General features: G+C 49.3%; 7 protein-coding genes across 7 annotated transcripts; 5 read left to right on the forward strand and 2 right to left on the reverse strand.

The window, feature by feature from the left end:
• Nucleotides 1-1,748: 1,748 nt before the first annotated feature.
• BC939DRAFT_458210 (uncharacterized protein) lies at nt 1,749-4,804 on the reverse strand. Its single transcript, XM_051556569.1, has one exon. The coding sequence runs from the start codon at nt 4,519-4,521 to the stop codon at nt 1,963-1,965; it is 2,559 nt and encodes an 852-aa protein (XP_051409999.1). The 5' UTR covers nt 4,522-4,804; the 3' UTR covers nt 1,749-1,962.
• A 572-nt stretch (nt 4,805-5,376) lies between these two features.
• On the forward strand, nt 5,377-8,721 carry BC939DRAFT_484592 (putative vacuolar dynamin-like GTPase VpsA; the record flags this gene model as incomplete). The annotated part of the gene is made up of 12 exons (XM_051559261.1): nt 5,377-5,571; nt 5,651-5,702; nt 6,035-6,181; nt 6,277-6,362; nt 6,475-6,677; nt 6,775-6,833; nt 6,921-7,081; nt 7,169-7,507; nt 7,600-7,749; nt 7,842-8,183; nt 8,298-8,364; nt 8,465-8,721. 12 exons carry the CDS (start codon nt 5,377-5,379, stop codon nt 8,719-8,721), a joined length of 2,058 nt encoding a protein of 685 aa, XP_051410000.1.
• Nucleotides 8,722-9,170: 449 nt separating this feature from the next.
• On the forward strand, nt 9,171-9,764 carry BC939DRAFT_399534 (cytidine deaminase-like protein; the record flags this gene model as incomplete). The annotated part of the gene is made up of 2 exons (XM_051552481.1): nt 9,171-9,419; nt 9,504-9,764. Coding segments are annotated over 2 exons (510 nt in total), but the record flags the coding sequence as incomplete, so codon positions are not given.
• Nucleotides 9,765-11,741: 1,977 nt separating this feature from the next.
• On the forward strand, nt 11,742-12,509 carry BC939DRAFT_399576 (RanBP1 domain-containing protein; the record flags this gene model as incomplete). Its single annotated transcript, XM_051552486.1, has 3 exons — nt 11,742-11,836; nt 11,958-12,109; nt 12,205-12,509. Coding segments are annotated over 3 exons (552 nt in total), but the record flags the coding sequence as incomplete, so codon positions are not given.
• Nucleotides 12,510-12,798: 289 nt separating this feature from the next.
• On the reverse strand, nt 12,799-15,961 carry BC939DRAFT_399523 (P-loop containing nucleoside triphosphate hydrolase protein; the record flags this gene model as incomplete). Its single annotated transcript, XM_051552478.1, has 6 exons — nt 12,799-13,967; nt 14,071-15,056; nt 15,148-15,243; nt 15,337-15,688; nt 15,769-15,814; nt 15,911-15,961. The coding sequence occupies 6 exons, from the start codon at nt 15,959-15,961 to the stop codon at nt 12,799-12,801; spliced, it is 2,700 nt and encodes an 899-aa protein (XP_051410003.1).
• Nucleotides 15,962-16,444: 483 nt separating this feature from the next.
• BC939DRAFT_530700 (HAD-like domain-containing protein) lies at nt 16,445-18,401 on the forward strand. Its single transcript, XM_051561582.1, has 5 exons — nt 16,445-16,788; nt 16,893-17,227; nt 17,357-17,612; nt 17,719-18,077; nt 18,179-18,401. The coding sequence occupies exons 1-5, from the start codon at nt 16,476-16,478 to the stop codon at nt 18,293-18,295; spliced, it is 1,380 nt and encodes a 459-aa protein (XP_051410004.1). The 5' UTR covers nt 16,445-16,475; the 3' UTR covers nt 18,296-18,401.
• Nucleotides 18,402-19,457: 1,056 nt separating this feature from the next.
• On the forward strand, nt 19,458-21,605 carry BC939DRAFT_399572 (transmembrane amino acid transporter protein-domain-containing protein; the record flags this gene model as incomplete). The annotated part of the gene is made up of 8 exons (XM_051552485.1): nt 19,458-19,608; nt 19,839-19,866; nt 19,962-20,143; nt 20,253-20,591; nt 20,699-20,754; nt 20,863-20,968; nt 21,060-21,202; nt 21,261-21,605. 8 exons carry the CDS (start codon nt 19,458-19,460, stop codon nt 21,603-21,605), a joined length of 1,350 nt encoding a protein of 449 aa, XP_051410005.1.
• Between the last annotated feature and the right edge of the window lie 17 nt (nt 21,606-21,622).

Genomic DNA, 21,622 nt, shown 5'->3' on the forward strand with positions numbered 1-21,622 from the left:
TGGGTCTGGGCGGTTGCCGGCCAATTTGACGAGGATGGATTCGGAGGATTGGAAGATACAGAGCAAGAAGCCCAGCATGAAGGTGAGGCCCATAGACTGAATTGCTGTCCATAAAGATCGTAGTACTGATGTCGACATGGCTGTCGTACGTATTTGTGAAGTGTGTGAAGTAAGGTGCGAGAGGAGAATCAAAAGTGAATGAAGAAATGAAAAAAAATGAAAAAGAAAGAAATAGTGGTCTGGATATAACAGAGACAGTGGTCTAGATATAACAGGGCTATCGGTATCAAAAAAGAATTGATAGTTGGGCCGGCAAAAATGGAAGCTTGCTTAAGGCGCAAGACAGGGAGAAAGAACGACACGAAGATGACGAATGATGATACTGAGGAAGATGCTGCCGAAACGGTATTGCTGAAATGGAAATGGTGTGCAAGGTGTACCAGACACAACGCTACCAAATCGATCTACAGATACAGAGGCGGGGATACACGAGTAATCGATGGTTGAGGAGGATGTCCGAGGTGGCTGTGGAGGTTTACTACACAGGGATGGAGAAAGAGGGATAATGAGCAGAGGGAGAGGGAGGGTAGGATGTGGAGGAGTGTTGTGATAGGATGGGTTGTAGACTAGCGTGAGTGGATTTGACTTATTAGGAAAAAGCGCTCGCGTGCCTGGATGTAATTTCTGATGGGGGAGAGAGTACAGTCAGTGTTAAGGGAAAACGATAATAGAGACGCTTTAAAGGTGTGATGAAAATGTGAAAGTGAAGGTGAAGGTGAAAGCGAATGTGTACAAGAACAAGGGACAGGGGTCATCAACGAGTGGAAGAGGGACGGGGGACGACAGGAAGAAAAGGAGAAAAGGAAAGGGAAAACAGGATTAAAAGAGAAAAGAGAGGGGGCGTTCTTCGCTCTAGAACCACTCTCAAACTTCCAGGGCACGGAATGACTGCTTCCCTTCCCCGCCCATTGCTCTAGCCCGATCGACTTTATATATATCGTATGTACAATGGTGCGAGACAGGGGCGAATGGATTCAATTGAATTGAATGGAAACGAGGGCGAGCTCCTTTTTGGCACGCGATCCATCTTAAATCGTTGGCTCACTTTTTTTCTTGACTATCCAGTCAAACTTCCGCCCTCTCTCCACAACCACACAACCACAGCGACCCAGCCATTGGCCTAGACTTCTACACATGAAAGCATAACCCTAGTCCGATTAGTCTAGCCCTGAAGGGGAATCTTTTCCTTTCTTCATACAACGATCGTCTTGCCCAAACGCTATCAAACGACATGGGCAGCAGTCTGTAGTCAAACAGGCAGCACACACACGACCAAAGGCTGGGCAAGCACAATAGTATACGCCCAATCAAGGTGCGCCAGCTATTTTAGGAGCCAATGAAACATTTTTTCTTGTGTTCTCTTCGTTCTAGTCGCGCCGATCCTCCAATTTACATGCTTGTCGCACCAAACGAGCGCCATTGGATATGGATATCTGCTTTTTGTACCCCTTTTTCGTCTGCTGTTTGTGTGCTTGTGCTGCTCGTGTGCCCATCTTTTTTCTTTTTCAGGGTGTTCTCAAAGACTTTCATTTCATTACATTCCCGACTGCAAATTCAAAAGAAAATGCGGCGGGCGCACAAATAGGAAAGAGGCGGAATTCGATTTCCCATTCCAGGCCCCAGCAATAGACACCTACACATCTACACATCTAGTGTCCGATATCCTTTTTTTTTTTTTTTTTTTTTCGGAATTACAATTTCGCTCTGCATTTCTTTCTGTCGTTTATTTCGAGCAAGGTTCACAATTCCTAGCAAAATCCTGCCGCGGAACAAATGCTACAGATGGTATAATGCGATGTGTGAGTGCAGTGTGCGTATGCGTATGCAGGGTGCGAATGCGAACGCGAAAGTAAGTATGCCTGTGACTCCAAATCCGGATGTGAGGGTGCAGTACAAGTGGCCCTACACTCCATAGTGCGCATAGACCACGTCGACCTCATCCTTCTCTGCATCCGATAACTCAGTCTGATTTTCATCCTTATCGTACTCGTTGTTGTTGGTTTCTTCGTTGACCCTGACGCTGTTATTGGCCTGATATTCATTGTTGACTCTGCTAATAAACCCAGACGGTGACTGCTCAGCACTAGCATGGGTCTGTAAAGTATCTCCATTGCCAGATTGAATTGGAGTGTAATAACCAACCAAACTAGAACACAATGGCTGTGAGTGCTGTTGTTCATATTCCTGCGTTTGCCCCCGTATTTGATTCTGTTGGTCTTGCTGTTGGTGCTGTGCAGGTTGTTGCTGCTGTGTTTGCTGCTGCATCTGTTGAGATGCTGTCGCCATCGCAGCAAGGCGTCCAGAACTCGCCGTGTTCACCAAATCAAACATGGCCCCATCACGGACCCGTTTCTTAGGACCCGGCCTGGTATATATCGACATCGATTTCGACCCCGAGGATGCTGTGCTCGTCGACGTCAGTGGGAGCGGTGCTACTTCTGTGGAGGGTCTCGTCAATGCTGTTGCATTCAATACTGCTGCCATAAACCCAGCCATCGCTGCCTCGCCACCAGCAAAATGGCCTCTGTTGCGCCGCTTCCTTCCCCGCTCACCTGTTTGCAAAAAAGAACTCTCACTCGGCTGATCGTCATCGTCGTCTCGCTCGCTCAGTTCGCTTTCTGAGCTTCTAGGAGATTCGCGGGCTTCTTCTTCTTCCTGGACTACGAAGAGCTGCCCGAGACGTCCGTCCAGTTTACTGCAATGTCGGATATCAAGCGTCTGAAGCTGTCGACAATGCGTCAGAAAGACCCGGACCTCGTCCGCAGTAACCCATTCACATCCTGCCAACCACAATCTTTGTAGCTTCGGACAGAACTCTCCTAGAGCTTTGGCGCCATCGGCGGCCGTCACAGGGACATATGTCAATCCAGCACGAGGTCCAGGTTGAAGCGTCGATTGATAATCTCCAGTCTCCAAATAGAGCGTATCTGGCGTCAAGGTCGACCCCAAACAGAGCGACTCCAGGTTAGGGCAATTTCGCGCCATTTGAATAAGCGATGAGACCGTAACCGTGATTGGCTTCATATAGCGAACCTCCACGACATCTGCCTTAGCAGGCGTTGTCTGGGTTGTGCGATCCCGATCCATGTTTCCCTGGCTGTTATAAAGACTCCGTGCCGAGTTCTGTGCTGCGCCTTGTCGGTGCGACAATAGATCCATCACTGCCCTGTTCCAGCTCCCATTAGGCTGCATGGTCGACGGATGATTGGCCAAAGGGAACGTTGCCGTAACATTCGCGTGTGTCCGTGGAAGAGAAGCTGATGAGGACGAGTTCTGCCCCATCGACTGGCGATATTCGTTCTCCATGGACCAAAGGATCGACCACCGTTGGCTTGTTGCCAGGTTGGGGTTGCGGAATGAACTTGACGGCACGGTATTGCCGCTACCTTGGAGACTGGATCCCTCTGAGATAGCTCGCTGTCGACTGGACGTTGAAGAGTTGCCTCGGTCCGTGCTTGTCCTCCAAGAATCCCGATTCGAAGACCATTCGTCCCAATCAGATGCGCCATAGCTCACAAAGAAACTTGTGCCCTGATCCACGCGACTCGTGCCTACGTCTACAGGATGGGCTGCATGTAAAGGATCGAGAGCCACAGACATATTTGAAGTCGAAGGATGCGCCTCTGGGTGAATAATGCACATCCTGTTCCCTGCAGGCGGCGATGCCGATGAAGATGACGACGACGACGATGACGATGACGATGACAATACTGATGACGATCCTGTAGACTGGGGACAGGTGCACTGCGACTGGTCGACCTGGACTATTTTCCGCGATAGATCGATCCCTCGTACATAATCTCCGAGGTTATTGCACAGACGACTACTGTTCCATTGGGTTCGGCCTCCATAGACCTCAATCTGAGCAGGGGCTAGTTGTGATGGTGGGTGGCGACTAAATTGTCGATCACGAGAAAGGCTTTGAATGATGGAACGTCGTCGGCGAGTTTTCGGTCGCTGCGAATCCTTGCTCCTGCACAGCGTTTGGATGAAAAGTGCCCAATGCAATGTGCTGGCAAATTGTGGGTATCGGTATAGAATGCTGGTGGCACACAGATTCCAATCGAGACAGACGGATGAAGCAGCGAGAAGCGTTGGCTGATCCGTGAGTAGGTTTTCAAAGACTTGGATGAGGACCTCGTTTGGCAAGACTCGAGCGGTTGGCGATGGTATTAACGAAGAAAGTGATAATGGTTCGTCCTGTCTCTTGCGATTGACAGCTTTCCCAGCTCGTGCAACTGCCAGCATTTGTTGTCTGGTGAGTTGATCCTGATCCTGATCCTGCTCCAACAGTAGGCCTTTTTCAAACAAAGACGGTTCTCGGATCCTGCGAACAAGCGTGTCCTCCTCCAGCAGAACAAGGTCCAATTGGGACTGCGACTCGGATGGGATGATGGGCGGTGATTCTTCGGAGTCGAGCGCTTGCTCTGGGCTCGGTGTGGTTTCGGTGATAACTGTCATAGTGACGACCGCATTGACTAGGAGAAGAGGCGGGGCGGGGCGAAGAAGAAGGAAAGAGCGAAGGAATAAGAAGGAAGAGAAGAGGAGAGAAGAGAAGAGAAGAAAAGAAAAGAAAAGAAAAGCAGAAAGGAATAAGAAGCAGTGGGGCAGCCGTTGTTATCGTCGTTATTGTTGTTGCTTTAGTTGGTGGCGTAAAGAGAGCCAGGGAAAGGCTTTAGGACGCGATATTTGAAGCAGCAAACAGGCAATGGGGCGTATGAAAAGGGAGTGAAGAGAAGGAAGCATAAAAAAGAGAAGGAAGCATAAAAAAGAGGCGGGGACTTGACTCTCTTTTCAATGATTAATCTGTGTAAAAGCAAATTTGATTTTACAGAGGATGAGAAAATGTCTGCATGGACCATTACAGCCGCGCTTTTGTCATACGACCGCCCAGCATGCATGTGCAATATCCATGGGCTCAACTGCGACAACAGCGGTTAAGAGGCGAGACCTGTACGGGTCCTTTGGCATGCTGTCTGGCTCCCGGGATGGACCAAGGGCTGCTTGGGCATCTATAGTATCCACTGGCAGCTAAGCCCATGAGGCACTGGAGTCACGAGCCAGAGCGAAGCGCGTGCGAGCCCTCCTCCTTGTTGAAGCCGTCTTCCATGTGGCTCTTTGTTACAGCTCCTCCACCCTCCACCTTCTACTCGTCAAACTCCTCTCTATCCTTTCTTTCTCCACCCCACAAAATAAAATAAAAACCAGCAGCCTCAACCCTTCTTCTTCTTTTTCTACTCAAATCACCTTGGCTTGCTTCCCCTCCTTCCCTGTCTCATCAAGCTGCTCTCATTTCATTCGATTCCATAACCCCACATGGACGCTTCTTTAATCAAGACGATAAACAAGCTGCAGGATGCCTTCTCGACCGTCGGTGTCCACAACCCTGTCGACCTGCCTCAAATCGTCGTTATTGGATCCCAGTCCTCGGGAAAGAGCTCTGTCCTCGAAAATATCGTCGGACGCGACTTTTTGCCCCGCGGTTCTGGTATCGTCACTCGTCGACCCTTGGTATGTGCACACCTCTAAGAGCTTCTTCACACTTGCCTGTAAAGCAAAGTTGGTCTAATAAGTATTTTCTCCACTACAGGTTCTGCAACTAATCAACAGACCTGCACCGGCCTCTACCGCAGCCGAGAACGGTGAGTCCAAAGGCAAGTGCAAGTGCAAATGCAAGTGTAAACGAAACAATGGTGCCTGGCATGCCTGGCTGTGTCCGTCCGAATATTCGGTCATCGTTTTTTTTTTTTTTGCCTATTTTGTCTTTCCTCCCTCAGGAGAAAGAGAATGGTCTGGAAGAAAAAAAATAAAAAGATGGAAATTGAGAACAAGATGTGAGGCGATCCTGCTGCAGATGCCTTCATATTTGCATATCTTCAGTAGTCTATTGGGGCGGGTGAGCGCGATCAGCTGCTCTGAATGTCTAACCTATCATCATTATCTCCCTTTTTCTCATTGCCGTAATCCTGTTTAGAAGCCGATCAAGAGTCTGAAAAGGAAAAGAAGGAGCCTGAGGAGTGGGGCGAATTCCTGCATCAGCCTGGCGTCAAGTACACGGACTTTAACTTGATTCGGGACGAGATTGTCCGCGACACTGAAGCAAAGACCGGAAAGAATGCCGGTAGGGATCAAATCGTCCTTTTCCCTTGGAGAGAAACGCGCCATTGTAATTTGGGTCAGATCTAATGCCTATCTCCCATTTCCCATCTCTGACAGGTATCTCGCCCCTGCCCATCAATCTTCGCATCTACTCTCCTAGTGTCCTGACCCTGACTCTTGTCGATTTGCCTGGACTCACAAAGGTACCAGCGTGGATGCAGCGACAACTGCAAGCATGAAACATAATGCAATAACCCACCAATTCATCGTTCAGAAGGAACGAAAGGACTGACTTTATCACTCTCAACTTCACAGCTTCCAGTCGGTGACCAGCCCAAGGATATTGAAAAGCAGATTCGCGATATGATTGTCAAGTATATTACCAAGCCCAACGCGATCATCCTAGCCGTAACAGCCGCCAACTCAGATCTCGCCAACTCAGATGGTCTCAAGTTAGCAAGGGAGGTCGATCCTGAGGGTGCTAGAACCATTGGTGTCCTGACCAAGATCGATTTGATGTAAGGTGTTCTTGCACAGGCCGAGATTCAAGTGTTGGTAACTACGGATCATTCCTCACAAATCATCGTTCTTGCTATAATATCATTACGAATATAGGGATGCTGGTACTGATGTCGTCGACATTTTGGCTGGTCGTGTCATTCCACTCCGTCTCGGTAAGTAGGACATGATATTTTTTATCTTTAATCGATATGGAATCGAATCGGCACAAGTTGGTCTGACGCCATTGTCTTTTTCCGTAGGCTACGTTCCTGTTGTGAACCGTGGTCAGCGTGATATCGACACCAAAAAACCCATCAGTCGGTCCTTGGATGCGGAGCGGGCCTTTTTCGAAAACCATGCAGCGTACAAGAGCAAAGCTCAGTACTGTGGAACCCCTTACCTCGCCAGGAAATTGAACATGGTGAGTGCAGATACCCTCTTTGCAATCGCCAGGGCCGCTTCATGTACTTTCCTCCCCAGCAGGACTAATTATCGACTTGGATAATAGATCTTGATGCACCATATCCGTAATACTCTGCCAGAGATCAAGGCCAAGATTCAGGCAGCGTTGGTCAAATATCAGACGGAGCTGGCCAGCTTGGGCGACATGTTGGGCGATGGGGCCGCCGGTCAGGCTAGCATTGTTCTGAACATCATCACCGAGTTCTGTAATGAGTTCCGGACAATCATCGACGGAAACTCGACAGATCTGACCTCGTTTGAGCTGTCTGGTGGTGCTCGCATCAGTTTCGTGTTCCACGAACTGTTCTCTAATGGCGTCAAGTCCCTGGACCCATTTGACCAAGTCAAGGATATCGACATCCGCACAATTTTGTACAACTCTTCAGTATGTTGTCCTTTGAAGTTCCCACGACTGCTGTGCATGTTATCTGGCGGGGGTAATCATCTCTAACTATAGATGGACTTTACACGAAATAGGGATCCTCGCCTGCTCTGTTTGTCGGCACTACGGCATTCGAGGTCATTATCAAGCGGCAGATTAAGCGTCTGGAGGATCCCAGTTTGCGATGCGTCAGCATTGTCTTTGATGAGTTGGTTCGCATTCTCACCCAGCTCTTATCCAAACAGGCAGGTGCTCATGCGCTCCTTCTTTTACTGGATGCGCCTTGCTTGATTTAACGGGAGTGCTAATCCGCCTCTGAAATCCCCATTATATACAGCTCTTTAAGCGGTTCCCTCAGCTCAAGGACCGCTTCTACCAGGTCGTGACCAACTTTTTGCGCACGCAGCTCAACCCGACCAACAAACTTGTTACAGATCTGATCAGCATGGAGGGCTGCTATATCAACACTGGGCACCCAGACTTTCTGAACGGACACAAAGCCATGGCTGTGATCAATGACAGGGTGAACCAAGCCAAGAACCCCCAACCGGTAGATCCCAAGGGTCGCAACTCTGCTATCGCCAACCTTCCTCCAAGCCTTGAGCCCGAGCCTGCCAACAATGGATTCTTTGGTAGCTTTTTCTCCGGCAAGAAGAAGAGATCCTCTGTTATGGAGCCTGTATGTCTAATTGCTGGTCTTACTTTTGGATCACTATGTGCGTTTTTATGCCTTTAGATCTAATGATTTTTTTCTATTACTATTACTTTTCATCCCCTACATCTACCTTAATAGCCACCAGCCGTGTTGAAGGCTTCAGGCAACTTATCAGAGCGCGAGCAGATCGAGACAGAGGTTATTAGTAAGTTATTTATGCAGCAGTTGGTTATGATTGGGATCGTGGGAAAAGGATTTTCGGACTAACGAGATACCTTTTTATTTTATTTTTTGCTGTTTGATAGAGCTGTTGATCTCATCCTACTTCAACATTGTGAAGCGCACGATCATTGACACGGTGCCAAAGGCCATCGTGCTGAACCTAGTCAACACGGCGAAGGAAGAGCTGCAACGCGTGCTGCTGCAGGAGCTGTACAAGACCGAGGTGTTGGACGAGCTGCTGAAGGAGAGCGAGTTCACACAAAACCGTCGCAAGGAGTGCAAGAAGATGATCGAAGCTCTTCAACGGGCCGACGAGATTGTTGGATCCGTTGCTGGCTAGAGGAGAAAGAGAAGGCCGTTTATATGCTTCGTCCATAGATAGTCAGCCGGGTTCGAATGGTCATGTCCCCAGATGGGGACACGATAGTCGCGTGATGACGGATCGGCCCTTCTGAACGAACCCAGGGGAGAGAAATAAAATGCTTCAAGTCAAACCATTCATCCTCTTTTGCAATTCCACATCCATATCACATATCTCATATCCACATCGCCCCACCACCATTCTCACTGCTATTATCGCTGGAAAGACATTGATACTCTCAATACAAGCATGCCTACGAACCAAGGAATGAAGGTCCTTGAGAAGGACCACAGAGGTACATACTACAGTCGGCAAACCGACGCTGTTGAACGAATGACGATGAACTTTGTTTAGCTCATTGCATTCAATCGTTTGCTAACCAAGAATGAGGGTTCGATGAATGAATAGATGCAGCGTTCCACATTCATTTCATGAAACTGGCGATTGAGCAGGCGAACCTCTCGGTGCCAGTACCTTCAGGCTACTGCGTCGGCGCCGTACTTGTGCAGGAGACACATCCAGACCCGGATTCGGATCTCCCACAAGAAGACCGCTTTCGTGTGGTGACGACAGGCTATTCGCGCGAGCTGCCCGGGAACACGCATGCTGAAGAAGTGTGTCTAATCAAACTGGCAGCACTGAAGGCCGAAGAAGCCGAGGAGGAACGAGACTCTGCGGTCGAGCCATTGGGACCAATGGCATTGAAGAGACGATTGTCAGCAACAGGAGCAGCATCGGTCGTGGCACACCAGATGCATAAGCAACGGCAAGGGTGGATTATGTACAGCACAATGGAGCCGTGTAGTACGCGTTTGTCGGGAAACAGGTCATGTTCGGAGCTGTTGATTGAGTCGCACGTGAGGAAGGTCTATGTGGGAGTACGGGAACCGGATCATTTTGTGAAGATGGTAGTTGGGGTTGAGAATATGGTCAAGCAGGGGATCGAGGTGACACTGATTCCTGGATTTGAGGAGCAGTGTCTTGCGCCGAATCGACATGTCCTGCAGCAGAAGACGGAGTGATATGTCTGGTAGGAGCAGGAAGGCTGATACGATATGACCAGGATAGGTTATTGAGCGCAGAGACAGCCCTTGGCTTGAAGGGGAAGCAAGGCCTAATTGACAGCGCATCCCACATCAACGCAGCATGCGGCTGACTTGTATACATCACAAATTAAAAAGCATTCAAACGCAAAGACATATCGTTACCGAGAGGATAGGACACACAGATGGGCTCTTACTTGCTTATGCTTCCTTTACTTTTTCCTTTTTTTTTTCTTCCTTCCGCTTTATACAGCCGCAGCCCTAGAACTATGCAATTGCACCAGCTTTTTAGTTTATGTGGGCCTTTGTTCGCCATGTATGGATGTAAAGTGGTCTATTAGTTTAGTACGCCTGCTCAGAATAACGGCAACGATTACTTCAGTAACGGAAAGTTCGTATGACGGAGACAAGATCTCTCTGTCTCTGAATGAAGGGTCATTAAATTTCTATTGATAGCCAGCTTGGGTCTCTATTTTCGACCGCCTTGTTGTGCGCGTCACCTCCAATTCGTCGCCAGAGTTGGGTAATGCGATCGACAGTGGCAATGCTCGCGCAAATGGATGGAAAGTTGAAGAGGGTGGAGATATGGAGGGCGCGAAAAACATGGGCATTGAGGAAGATAGAGGGATATCTGATATCACTTCGTCGGCTCTCCAGTAGATCAGCCCTAATCTCACTTTGGGTCTGATATGGATAAAGCCCTATTTTTTTCTGCTCCCGGTGGAGGGCCTGTAAGGCCTGTGGCCATGGTCTTGGAGAGTCGACCCGCCTGATGTAGACGGAAGCAGCCGACCCCAAAGAAGACGATTCTAATGGAGGAAATGATCAAGGCCAGAGCGACGCCCGTGCCTAGATGCTTCTTTGGTTGGGATCCGTAGGTGATAGTTTCAGGAGAATCAGGTGGTTTGGGTGTGAAGTTGAAGGCGATATTGCCGTGGGATGTGGAGGAGAGAATCGTGGTTATTGTGGGGGACGCGATCGCAAATGGTAAGGTCTTGGTTGTAGAGGAGGGCCTGATGGGGGTGGTGTGGTGGTGTGGTGGTGGTGGGGAGGTAGGGAGGTGTTGAAGGATGTGATGATACAGGCGCTAGGGTCTATGCAGGGATTTGGAGGTGGCCATGAAGACACTGCGAGCGATTGCGAAGCGTGTAGAGGACGGATACGCTACGAAATGCACAGGGAAACTTTGAGGCAGTGCAGAAAAGAGTGCCTGAGGATGATACTGATAATAAACTTGGTTGGTCCGCGCTCCTTGAGGTTCGTGCAAGTTCGCCTCGCGTTTTCGACGCGACAATGACGTCATTGTTTTGAGGATCGCATAGCTTATCGCCCCCTCTTGCTGTTACTTTTTTTTCTCCCAAACACAGGGTGAAAGATTACTTTCTTCTCTTTATTCATCACTAAACCACCATTTATCTAACCATGTCTGATAACCACGATACCGTCGTTGCGGTAAAGAACCCCTTCATTTCCTTCCCTTTCTGTCTTTATGTCTATTGTTCGCCTTTTACCTGTGTCTCAAGAGTCGTCTGCATCTGGTTTGGAAAGATGGATTTCAGGAAATTAATCTGGACCCTGGGCCTTGTGTCGCTCGATGTTGCCACCAATCCTCCGATAATACAGTGACTCGAGCCGACAATAGTTCCTTTGACATGGACAACAGAGCTGCGGGCTCTTTTGGATACGATTTAGTGTAGCTTTCTGTCGTCCTTGCTCGTTATCTGGGTGAAGTCAGATGGACACAGAAAACGACCTTTTATATTGACTCCGCCTCTTTTTAATCATTATCAAAAACGGCACTTGCTTCGGTGTAGCCCACGAACCACAACTGCCTTTTTTCTTTTTTTCTCTTGGAGGCGCTGTCTTTTATTCGGACTAATAACTCGACGCATTACAGGTGCGCGTTTGCTAATACTCATCATATTCTCTCTCTCTCTCATCTTTCGTGTGCTATAGGAGGAGGAGGCCGAGGTTCACTTCGAGCCCGTTGTCAAGCTGGAGGCTGTTGCGGTCAAGACTTATGAGGAGGACGAGGAAGTCCTTTTTAAGATGTTAGTCGCGTGGTCAACGATTTCCTTTTATTTTTACTTTTTGCTGTTGGTCAGATTCACTAACGCAAACCCCCTACACATCACTGCATCTATTCTTTTACTTGCTACCTACCCCAATTAGGCGCGCCAAGCTCTTCCGCTTCGTCAAGGAGTCCAACGAGTGGAAGGAGCGTGGTACGGGTGACGTCCGCTTCTTGCAGCACAAGGAGACTAAGAAGGTCCGTCTTTTGATGCGCCGTGACCAGACCCATAAGATCTGCGCCAACCACTACGGTATGACATGGTGTGATCGCTCGTGCTCCCATCATTTTAAATACCAGGGCTATATGAACTGACGTATACAATGTCCATTCATTCTATTTCATTAGTCACCCCCGAAATGACTTTGACCCCTAACGTCGGATCCGACCGATCCTGGGTCTGGAACGTCACGTCTGATAGCTCGGACGACTGCGCTGGCCCCAACACCTTGGCCATCCGTCTCGCCAACCCTGAGAACGCTGCTATCTTCAAGGACGAGTTCGAGAAAGCCCAGAAGATCAACACTGACCTGAAGAAGAGCGCCCCCGCCGCTGAGGATAAGGAGGAGGAGACCAAGGAGGAGACCAAGGAGGAGACCAAGGAGGAGACCAAGGAGGAGACCAAGGAGGAGAAAAAGGAAGAGTCCGCATAAACGTCTTTTTTTTTTACCAATTTCCCCTCCCCCCCCAAAAAAAGGCAAGAGCGAGAGACCTGCCACCCAATAAACTACAGGCTCGCAATATCTTTCTTGCAATCCATTGGTCTTTTCAGACTGCAGTTGTTTGTTGAAGTCCGTCCACAATTTGCTCCGCATGCCTCAGGTCAATGTAGATGGCAGTTTGCTTAAAAATGCAACGCTTCTAAAGGATTTATTATGATTGTGGTTGTGAGAATGCAATGGTGAGTGGTAGCGAGGATGCGGCGGCCTATCGTCCTTGGGATTAACGTCTTCCTCCACGACCACCACGTCCACCGCCACCGCCACGACCACCACGTCCACCACCGCCACCACGTCCACCGCCACCACCACCACGTCCACCGCCACCGCCACTGCCACCTCCACGTCCGCCGCCTCGACCACCTCCGCGTCCGCCACCTCGACCACCACCACGGCCTCCGCGAGCGACCTTTGAACCAGCATGGCGTCCAGTCTTTTCCCTTCTCTGCTCTTTCGCCAATCTCTCCTTGGCAATGACTGTCGACGTCTTAAGTTCTGAGCGGGCTTTGACACTGCCACCACGACTACCGCCACGGCCACCCCTAGCAGAAGGAGCACCACCTGCAGCTGCTGTAGCCTTCTCCTCAAACTTGGCCCTCTTGAGTTTACGCTCGTAGTCGTGGGCCAATGGATCTAGAGGCTTGGCCTCCTCCTGGCGTTTGTGCCGGAACCGCTTCGCTGCCAGTGCAGCCTTGGATGAGGGCAACTCCATCTCTCCCGCACGCGGCAGGCTGGTCTTTGTCTTATGTTGCCAGTCCGAGAAACGGCCGGATTTAAAGGAGGCCGAGATCTTGTTGCCGGATTCGGTTGTGATCAGCTTCTTGTTGTCGGCTCCGATGCCCAAACCCTTGACGAACTTCTTCTTCCTGGCATCCCACTTTACAGTGTTCTTGTTTCTGTTCATGGTCTCGCGTTCATCCCCGTTCAAGTTGATGGTTGCGTTGGCGGCCTGCTCGAGGAAAGAGCTGTTGGTATTGACCATTGAGTAACCGCGCTCAGTATTGTTGTCCTGCTGTGTGTGCGACATGTAGAAGGCCTCGTCCTTAAAGCTAGTAGGTTTTTCCTTCTTTTTGGAAGATCCAACTGTGCGCTTGAAGACACTCTCCAGATCGGCCTCCGAGGCTTCAGGGCCGAGAGATGCCTTGGCCTGACTGTCGCTGCCCTCGCCACCCTCGCTAGGGAAAAGGTTTACGGTCAGACCTGCCTTCTTTTGCCGGGTCATTGAGATGACCTTGTCGACGACGTTACGGCGTTCCTTCATGATGTTGGATGCCATGGTTGCTCCTTTGATTCCACGCTGTCCAAATTCGAAAATGGTCTCTGCTGGTCTGAAATTGGATATTGAAGCAATCAAATTGACGCGTTGTTTTTCTTCCTCATTCACCGAGTCGGCTGACATCAAAAGAAAAAGAGAAAGGGAAAGACAAGCAAAAGTTAAGGTGCCGTGCAGGTACATATCGTTCTTGTAAATAATAGAGACACACGTATTCCTTACCAAACAAAGGACTGAGCTCTGCGTACTCGTCCATGTCCACAATCTCCTTGGCGCGCTTGTAGCTCTCTACAGCTGCTGATGGTCTTGACTTGCAATACAGTTTATAGCCGTTCACAGAGACACCCCTCAGCGCCTGCAGATTGGAATCATCCAGGATATTGTTCTTGACCCATTCGCTGTCAATCTCAAGTAGATTAATCGGCAGCCCCCCAATTACAACGTCTGAGGTATAGTCTGGCTCCTGATCTCTCGAAGATCCCACGATCATCTTGCGATTCAAGAACAGCTGCAAATCAATAAGGTATGGTAGCTCCTCTGGAGTTACGAACGAAAAGGCCCAGCCCTTCTTTCCTGCTCTGGCAGTACGTCCGACACGATGGATGAAGACCTTGGAGTTGTCGACAAAGTCGTAGTTGATCACGTTTTCGAGCACAGGAATATCAATACCACGAGCAGCGACATCTGTGACGACCAGCAGGTTGGTGTACCCCTTCCTAAAGCGATCGATCTGGGTCTTACGCGCCACTTGATCCAAGGAACCGTAGATGAACGAGACCTGATATCCTGCTGTCATGAGAATGTTGGAGATGTACTCGACGTGGTGCTTTGTCGAGACGAAGACGATGGTTTGATGTTCTGTTGCTGCACCAACGATTTCTTTCGAGACACGTTTGCGCTTCTTCGGGTTTTCCTCGTCCCGCTCAAATTTGACGCCGGTCTTGAGAGGCAATTTGATGACATGGCGAAGGACTGTGAGCAGCGCAGCTTCCTTGTCCTGATGTTTGATGCTGAAGAAGGCCATCTCTAGGTCCTTGCTGATCTTGGTATCGACGTCCAAACGGACAAGTGTGGGTTCCTGGAGACCGGCCTTAGCAAAATCGACCAGCAGTTTGGGAAGTGTTGCAGAGAAGAGTAGGGTCTGACGATTTGGTTGCAAGCGGTGCAAAATCTCGTGCAGCTGGACTTCAAAGCCCATTTCAAACAGACTATGGGTGCAATAAGATAATGTCACGTTAGATCCCTTGCTAGTAGACCTGTATTTACAAGAAGTTCGATTTGACTGCCAACAAGACTTACCGATCAGCTTCATCGAAAACAATATACTGGACGCTCTTCAAATCTAGATCCATCTCAACAATCAAGTGCAAAAGTCGACCAGGAGTAGCGATAAGACTAGCATTGAAACAGACAACGGGTCGGTAAGTGATAGTTACAGAAATCTCCCAAAGCGTTGACTGTACCACATAAAATAACTTGGCAACTTACATGTCGGGATTGGCGGCCAACATGGCGAACTGTTCCTCAAGACTGTCGCCTCCAACCAAGATACAACTCCTGAGGTCCGTGTGCTTTCCGAGTTCCTTGCAAACCTTCTGCGTCTGCATCGCTAACTCACGGGAAGGGGACATGACTACAGCGCGAGCTCCAACCTTGGCTGAATGCGACTTCAGTTTCTCCAGCATAGGAATCAAAAAGGCTGCCGTCTTTCCTGATCCTGTACGTGCCATTCCTACGACATCGCCTCCCTCCATGATCAAAGGAATACACTTGCGCTGAATAGGCGTCGGTACCTTAAAGCCCTTGTGAATAATAGCCTTGTATATCGGGAAACTCAGGCCTAAAATATTTACATGGGTGTTAGGAAGCTGCGAAATCAAAGTGCCACTATCGAGCAGAATCGCCGTGGTTCAAGCATACCCATTGACTGGAATCCTCCCGATTTCTTGTGCTTCTTGTTGGCAGCCTATGTTTGTGATGATCCATGATAGTTTACATCAGTACTTCTTCCCATCAATTAACACCATTGTGCCAGCAGGATCAACGTTCGCGATTCACTCACCATGTTGGCGTTAGCGATAAACTCCTCTTCTTCTTCGATTGTCTCTCCCATAAGGTCGTCGAGGTCCATGGTAGCTGCAGGCCTCTTACGTGGGACCAGAGAATTCTCCATGTCGACGTCCGAATCGCTCATAGCGACTTCCTCAAAGTCTGAAATCTCCTCCTCGTCTTCGGCGGCTTTCTTGCCCTTGCGATAATGAGAGGAGCCGCTCTTCTTTGCTGCCCCGTCCTTTGCCTTGGCTACTGCACCCTTATTGACGATGCCCTTGACGCCATTCTTGAAGCTTGCCTTTGAGGCTGTTGCCTTTACAGCCTTGGCCATGAGGGATGCAAATGGGAAGGGTAAAAGGTAAAGGAGTGCGTGAGATGGGTCGACTGTCTAGCCGGGCTGCTTTTGCTTGTCGCTCACAAAAAAAAAAAAAGAAAGCATCGATGTTTACAGTGGACTGCTTCCTTCGATTGGACACAGCCAAAGCCACAGCCCTTCCCCCGTTGCCAAGTTCGGACCACCCGCGTGCCCAAACGGAGAGGTCAGCCTGTTTCTATTCATTCACACCCTGTCCACCATGGCATCCTTCGCACGCATCGCCCTTTCACGGGCTATGAAGCCCACCTCGGTCGCACGTCTATCGCCCACTTGGGCTGCAAGACGCACCTATGCCACGCCCATCAACGGAGCGTCAAACAGCTCACAACAGCCCGCCAGGAACCTTGCTGCTGAGGCTCTTGCTCAAAAGACCGGCCATATCCCTACTCAGCCCACTGCACCCAAGGGAAAGAACAAGCCGTCGAAGATCGAAAAGACCCCCACCAACCCTGCTATCTACGCTCTCTATGCGCTTTTGGGGATCACGACTGTCGGACTCGCCTACAACGTCGGTATGTTGAACTTCCGAAAGTACGAGAAGTGTATTTACTCGAACGATGGATGGTCAGTTGACTAAACACAAGTCTTTGTTTTCGATCTGCTTCTGAAAACGTAGGATGCCCATATCCGGACGAAGAAGGAGTCAAGGATGCAGAGAAGCACCCGGACGAGGCATTTTTGGCGGGATACATTCGCAGAGCACAGGAGCGGTACCATGCAGCCCGCGACAAGATGTCGAACCCGATCTGGGACAAGTTGTTGCCCGATCCTCTTCCTGCACCTTACCAGCAGCCTTACACCCTCGTTATTAACCTTGACAACACTCTAATCCACTCTACCTGGGACAAGGATCATGGCTGGAGAGTTGCTAAGCGTCCTGGAGCTGAATACTTTTTGGCGTATCTGTTCCAGCACTATGAGATTGTCATCTTCACCACCCAGACTGCTGATGTAAGTCGCTACATGAGGCTTATGGGTGCATCGTACTGCTGGCAAGAAACAGATAGCAGTTGCAAATGGGACATGATCGACTGCCTGATCAGACTGCTAATCGCCTCTTTTTTTCTTTTTTTTATGTAGACTGCACTTCGTATCTTGGACAAGCTGGATCCTTACCAATATGCACCATATCGCCTGTTCAGGGAGAGCACACGCTATATCGATGGCAAACATGTCAAGGATTTGTCACATCTGAACCGCGATCTGTCTAAGGTCATCATTATGGATTCGAACCCTGATGCGTACTCTCTTCAGCCCGAAAACGCGATTGCGATGAAGCCATGGACTGGCGATCCAAACGATACTGAGCTCGTTGCCATGATTCCTTTCCTCGAGAGTATGTGCTTCCCTTCGTCGTATTTGTCAGACTATGAAATTATGCTCCATTGTGCATTGAAACAGCGCGCTGATCGTTTTTGTATTTTATTTGTTCTTTGTGATAGCTCTCGCGTTGACCGAGGTCGAAGACGTTCGTGCTCCTTTGGCCAAATTCCGCGGCAAAAACATCCCAGTGGAATTTGCCAAGTGGGAGGAGGACTTGAAGGAGCAGATGCGTTTGCAGTGGGAGGAGGAACAGAAGAGCAAGAAGGGCAAAGGCTTCGGTATTTTCCGTGTGGGAGGACAGCAGCAGGAGCAGCCGCCTATGCCATTGTTTGAGGTCCAGCGCCAGCAGTTCCAGGAGCACTTTATGCGTACACATAAGGCTGTGGAGGAGGAAGCTGCACAGAACTTGAAGAAGCAGAAGGAACTCGAAAGCAAGCTCAAGTCGATGAAGATCTCTGTATGGGACATCATGACCAAGGTGCGTGCTTGTCTTCTTTTCTTTGCGAAGTTGCTGCTGTCAAGGACGCCAATGAATATTTTGACTAACAAAGGAATCTACTTTTCGTTCCTGCTATATAGGGTGGTCCTGACCCGGCTGCATTGGCTGCATTGGCGGCGGAAGAGTCGGATGCACCAGCAACAGGATCAGCAGCAGCAGCAGCAGAGACATCTCAGGCTCCAGTAGCCAGCAAATAGAGTTGATGTTCGATAGAGGATGTACGAGAGCATTCTTCTTATTTTTTTTTAATCGATCGCATTCTACCAGGAGAATACAATAAAGGACGTATCTTTGAAGCCAAAAGTACACGGAGAGTGAATGTGTGCTCTGCGCCCTTGGTGCCTGGAAGTTTTTAGTCCCTCCATCCTCCCCGCACTTATCTAGACAAGGTTGGGCCAAGTGCGTCATTTGGTGCATAGTCCCATTCAACATAGTCTATTGATTCCATGAGCCCGTGCAATTGGCCTCGTTCACCGGGCGGGATATATTTGCTTTCTATGCTTCTGTCTTCTTCATCCTTCCCATCCATCCTTCCTCATTCCTCCATTCCTTCATCTTTTCATTCTTGGCTCCGTTGCCTTCAGTCTCAACTCCCCATCCAACTACAAGAAGGAATAAAAGTGAAACGAACTTGCAGCACCTAAGAATAGAAACCGTTGCGCACACAGACTGGACACAAGGAGCACCAAAAAGCGGGCGTTCCTGAAAAGAAAACTAAAAAGAACAGAGACAGCACCTCCTTTGCCTTCAATGGGCAGCAATAACATTATCGATCTAAAGATCGACAGCGATCAATTGATGGAGGGAGCAAATAGGGGCAATACAGGAGGGCGAGGAATAGGAGTCGAGTCCAACGGTTCTTCTTACCCATCCTCGGGAGCCGAGGGCGACTCTGGCGCGCGTTACAGTGCAACGACAGCGAGCAATGGCTACCGCAGATACAGCATGGGAGGAAGCGGTGATGAGAGTGGCAGCGATACCACGGCGCTCCAGTCCAACAGTTTAGGAAAGAGCAAAAACCAACAGCAACAGCGCGGATTTGGTCCCGACGGCGTCCTTCATAACAAACGTTCAGGAACAGGAAGAGGAAGAGATGGCGACAACGAGAGCGACGCGGATCTCGACTTCGAATTCGATTCACACGACTATCCTGACGAGTCATCGACCAAGCTGCCCTTAGTCCCGTACAAGTCTAAGGACTCGAGGGTAACTCAGCCCAAGAAGCAAGGAGACTATGGAAGGATCTCGCACGAGTCCTTTCACACCGGACACTCGCGACAGGTCCATGATGATGAGGATGATGATGGTGATGATGATGGCGATTTGAGTTTTGGGCAGGAGGAAGAGGCCGTGGGGATGATGACGGGGAGCAGGACCAATCGTAGCGGTATTGGAAACAGGCGCGAGTATGGACACGATCAAGCATTGGATGCTAAACTTCCGGATCATGGAGGCAGTCTGTTCAGTAGCTTCTTGAACATGGCTAACAGTATCATCGGAGCAGGTGCGTGTCCATCCAATGGTCATTGCGTGTTTGTTTTTATATGTCAGTCCCGATAGTCCGTATATTAATGCGTATTTCTCACGGATATTTTTGCGAATGAACAATAGGCATCATCGGTAATAAGTCATGTTGTTGTGTAGATACTGTGGAAAGATGTCGCTGCGATATCATGCATGTCTTTGATACTGACTATATTGTGCTCTTTTCCTACTACTCGGGACTCGACTCGATAACAGGTCTCCCATTTGCGTTCCAGGAAGCCGGGTATGTACCGCGATGGATCAGCGACGGCTTCTTGTTTTCTATCTAGTTCCGTTATTAATTATCGGAATCATCTAATTTTCAATCATGTGCGCTAGATTGGGAATGGGCATCATCCTGCTTTGTGCTTTGACATGGATCGTGGACTGGACTGTCGGGCTCTTGGTTCACAGTGGTAAGCTTTCGGGCAGAACCACATACCAGGATCTTTTGGAGTTCTGTTTTGGCAAGACAGGCCTCATCGCGATCTCGATCTTTCAGTTTATCTTTGCATTTGGAGGTAAGCAAGACACAGCCTTTACCGATCTGCATTTGCGGTCCTGCTCCATCATTGTGCGACATTCTCACCAATGTTATCAACCACCTCTTCCTTGCCTCCCTTATTTCAGCCATGTGCGCCTATACCGTTATTGTTGGTGATACCCTGCCACATGTGCTTCAGGCACTAATCCCGGGGATCGAGGACTGGCCAGTTATCGGATTCATGGCGCGACGAAGCTTTGTCATCATCTTTTGCACTGTGATGATATCGTATCCTTTGTCGCTCTACCGCGACATTTCGAAGCTGGCAAAGACAAGCGCTGTTGCTATGTTGGCATTGGTTGTCATTATTATTGCAGTCATGATCGAGGGGCCCAGGGCACCGATGGAGATCCGAGGTGATCCAGACGCAGTATGGTCTTTTGCGAGACCCAAGCTCTTTCAGTCCATTGGCGTCATCAGTTTCGGTTCGTGAAGACATTGTTGTGCTTTCAAGCTGCGACTAACAATACTTCCCGGTTCACTACTAACACGATCCTTTCTTGTTCTCTTTGCTCCTTTGGTTACAACGCAGCGTTTGTGTGCCATCACAATTCGTTTTTGATTTTCGGATCTCTTCAGAAACCAACAGTATGGATACCGAACCTGGGCAATAAAAAAAAAAAATGCAAACGACAAACTGTGCTCATCTCATGGAAACCTAAAAACTTAACTCCTTCCTTTTTTTCTCTCGAGTAGATAAACCGCGTCAAGATGGTGACCCATTTGAGTATGATGGTATCACTCTTGGCCTGCATGATTCTAGCGCTCTCGGGGTATCTCAGCTTTTCGAACAAGACGCAAGGTTCGTTGAAGAAACATGCCGTGGCCTATTTTTTGCTTTGCCACAACAGGAATCTGCAACTTACCATTCTTTTCGATTCATCCCCCGCTAGGCAACATTCTCAACAACTTTCCGTCTGATAATCTTATTATCAACATTGCGCGTTTCTGCTTCGGTGTCAACATGTTCACGACCCTGCCCTTGGAATCGTTTGTCTGTCGCGAGGCAAGTAGCACTTCTTGTCTGCTGTCGCTGGTAACTTCAAATGGACCAAGGAATCTAATGCGTGCGTTTATTCCTTAAATCTACACAGGTCATTGAGACGTACTACTTTGCCGGAAAGCCATTCTCGATGAAGCGCCATGTAATTATCACTACCGGTCTTGTCAGCGTCGCGCTCCTGATTGCGCTCATGACCTGTAATCTCGGATTCGTCCTCGAGGTGACTGGTGGGTTCTCTGCCACCGCCTTAGCGTTCATCCTGCCGCCGCTCTGCTATCTCAAGCTGGCTTCGGGTCCAATTCTATCGACGAAGAAGCTGCCGTATCTGGCCTGCCTAGGATTCGGTATTGCGGTCATGATCCTGAGCACGTTCTTCTCGCTCGAGCACTTTTTGGCGCCTAAGGATCCTGCTGGCGCTTCGACTTGCCCCATGTAATTTTAGTTTCTTTGAAA

This window comes from Gamsiella multidivaricata (genome assembly GCF_025024155.1).
Source record: "Gamsiella multidivaricata strain RSA 2152 chromosome Unknown BC939scaffold_53, whole genome shotgun sequence".
In the NCBI taxonomy this organism is placed as follows: Eukaryota; Fungi; Mortierellomycota; class Mortierellomycetes; order Mortierellales; family Mortierellaceae; genus Gamsiella; species Gamsiella multidivaricata.

Bases quoted from the DNA above. Each gene is read 5' to 3' on its own strand.
- BC939DRAFT_458210 (XM_051556569.1), bottom strand. From the start codon at position 4,521: ATGACAGTTATCACCGAAACCACACCGAGCCCAGAGCAAGCGCTCGAC.
- BC939DRAFT_530700 (XM_051561582.1), top strand. From the start codon at position 16,476: ATGGCATCCTTCGCACGCATCGCCCTTTCACGGGCTATGAAGCCCACC. The intron at 17,228-17,356 runs GTAAGTCGCTAC...TTTTTTATGTAG, and splicing joins TCACCACCCAGACTGCTGAT to ACTGCACTTCGTATCTTGGA. The intron at 18,078-18,178 runs GTGCGTGCTTGT...CCTGCTATATAG, and splicing joins TATGGGACATCATGACCAAG to GGTGGTCCTGACCCGGCTGC.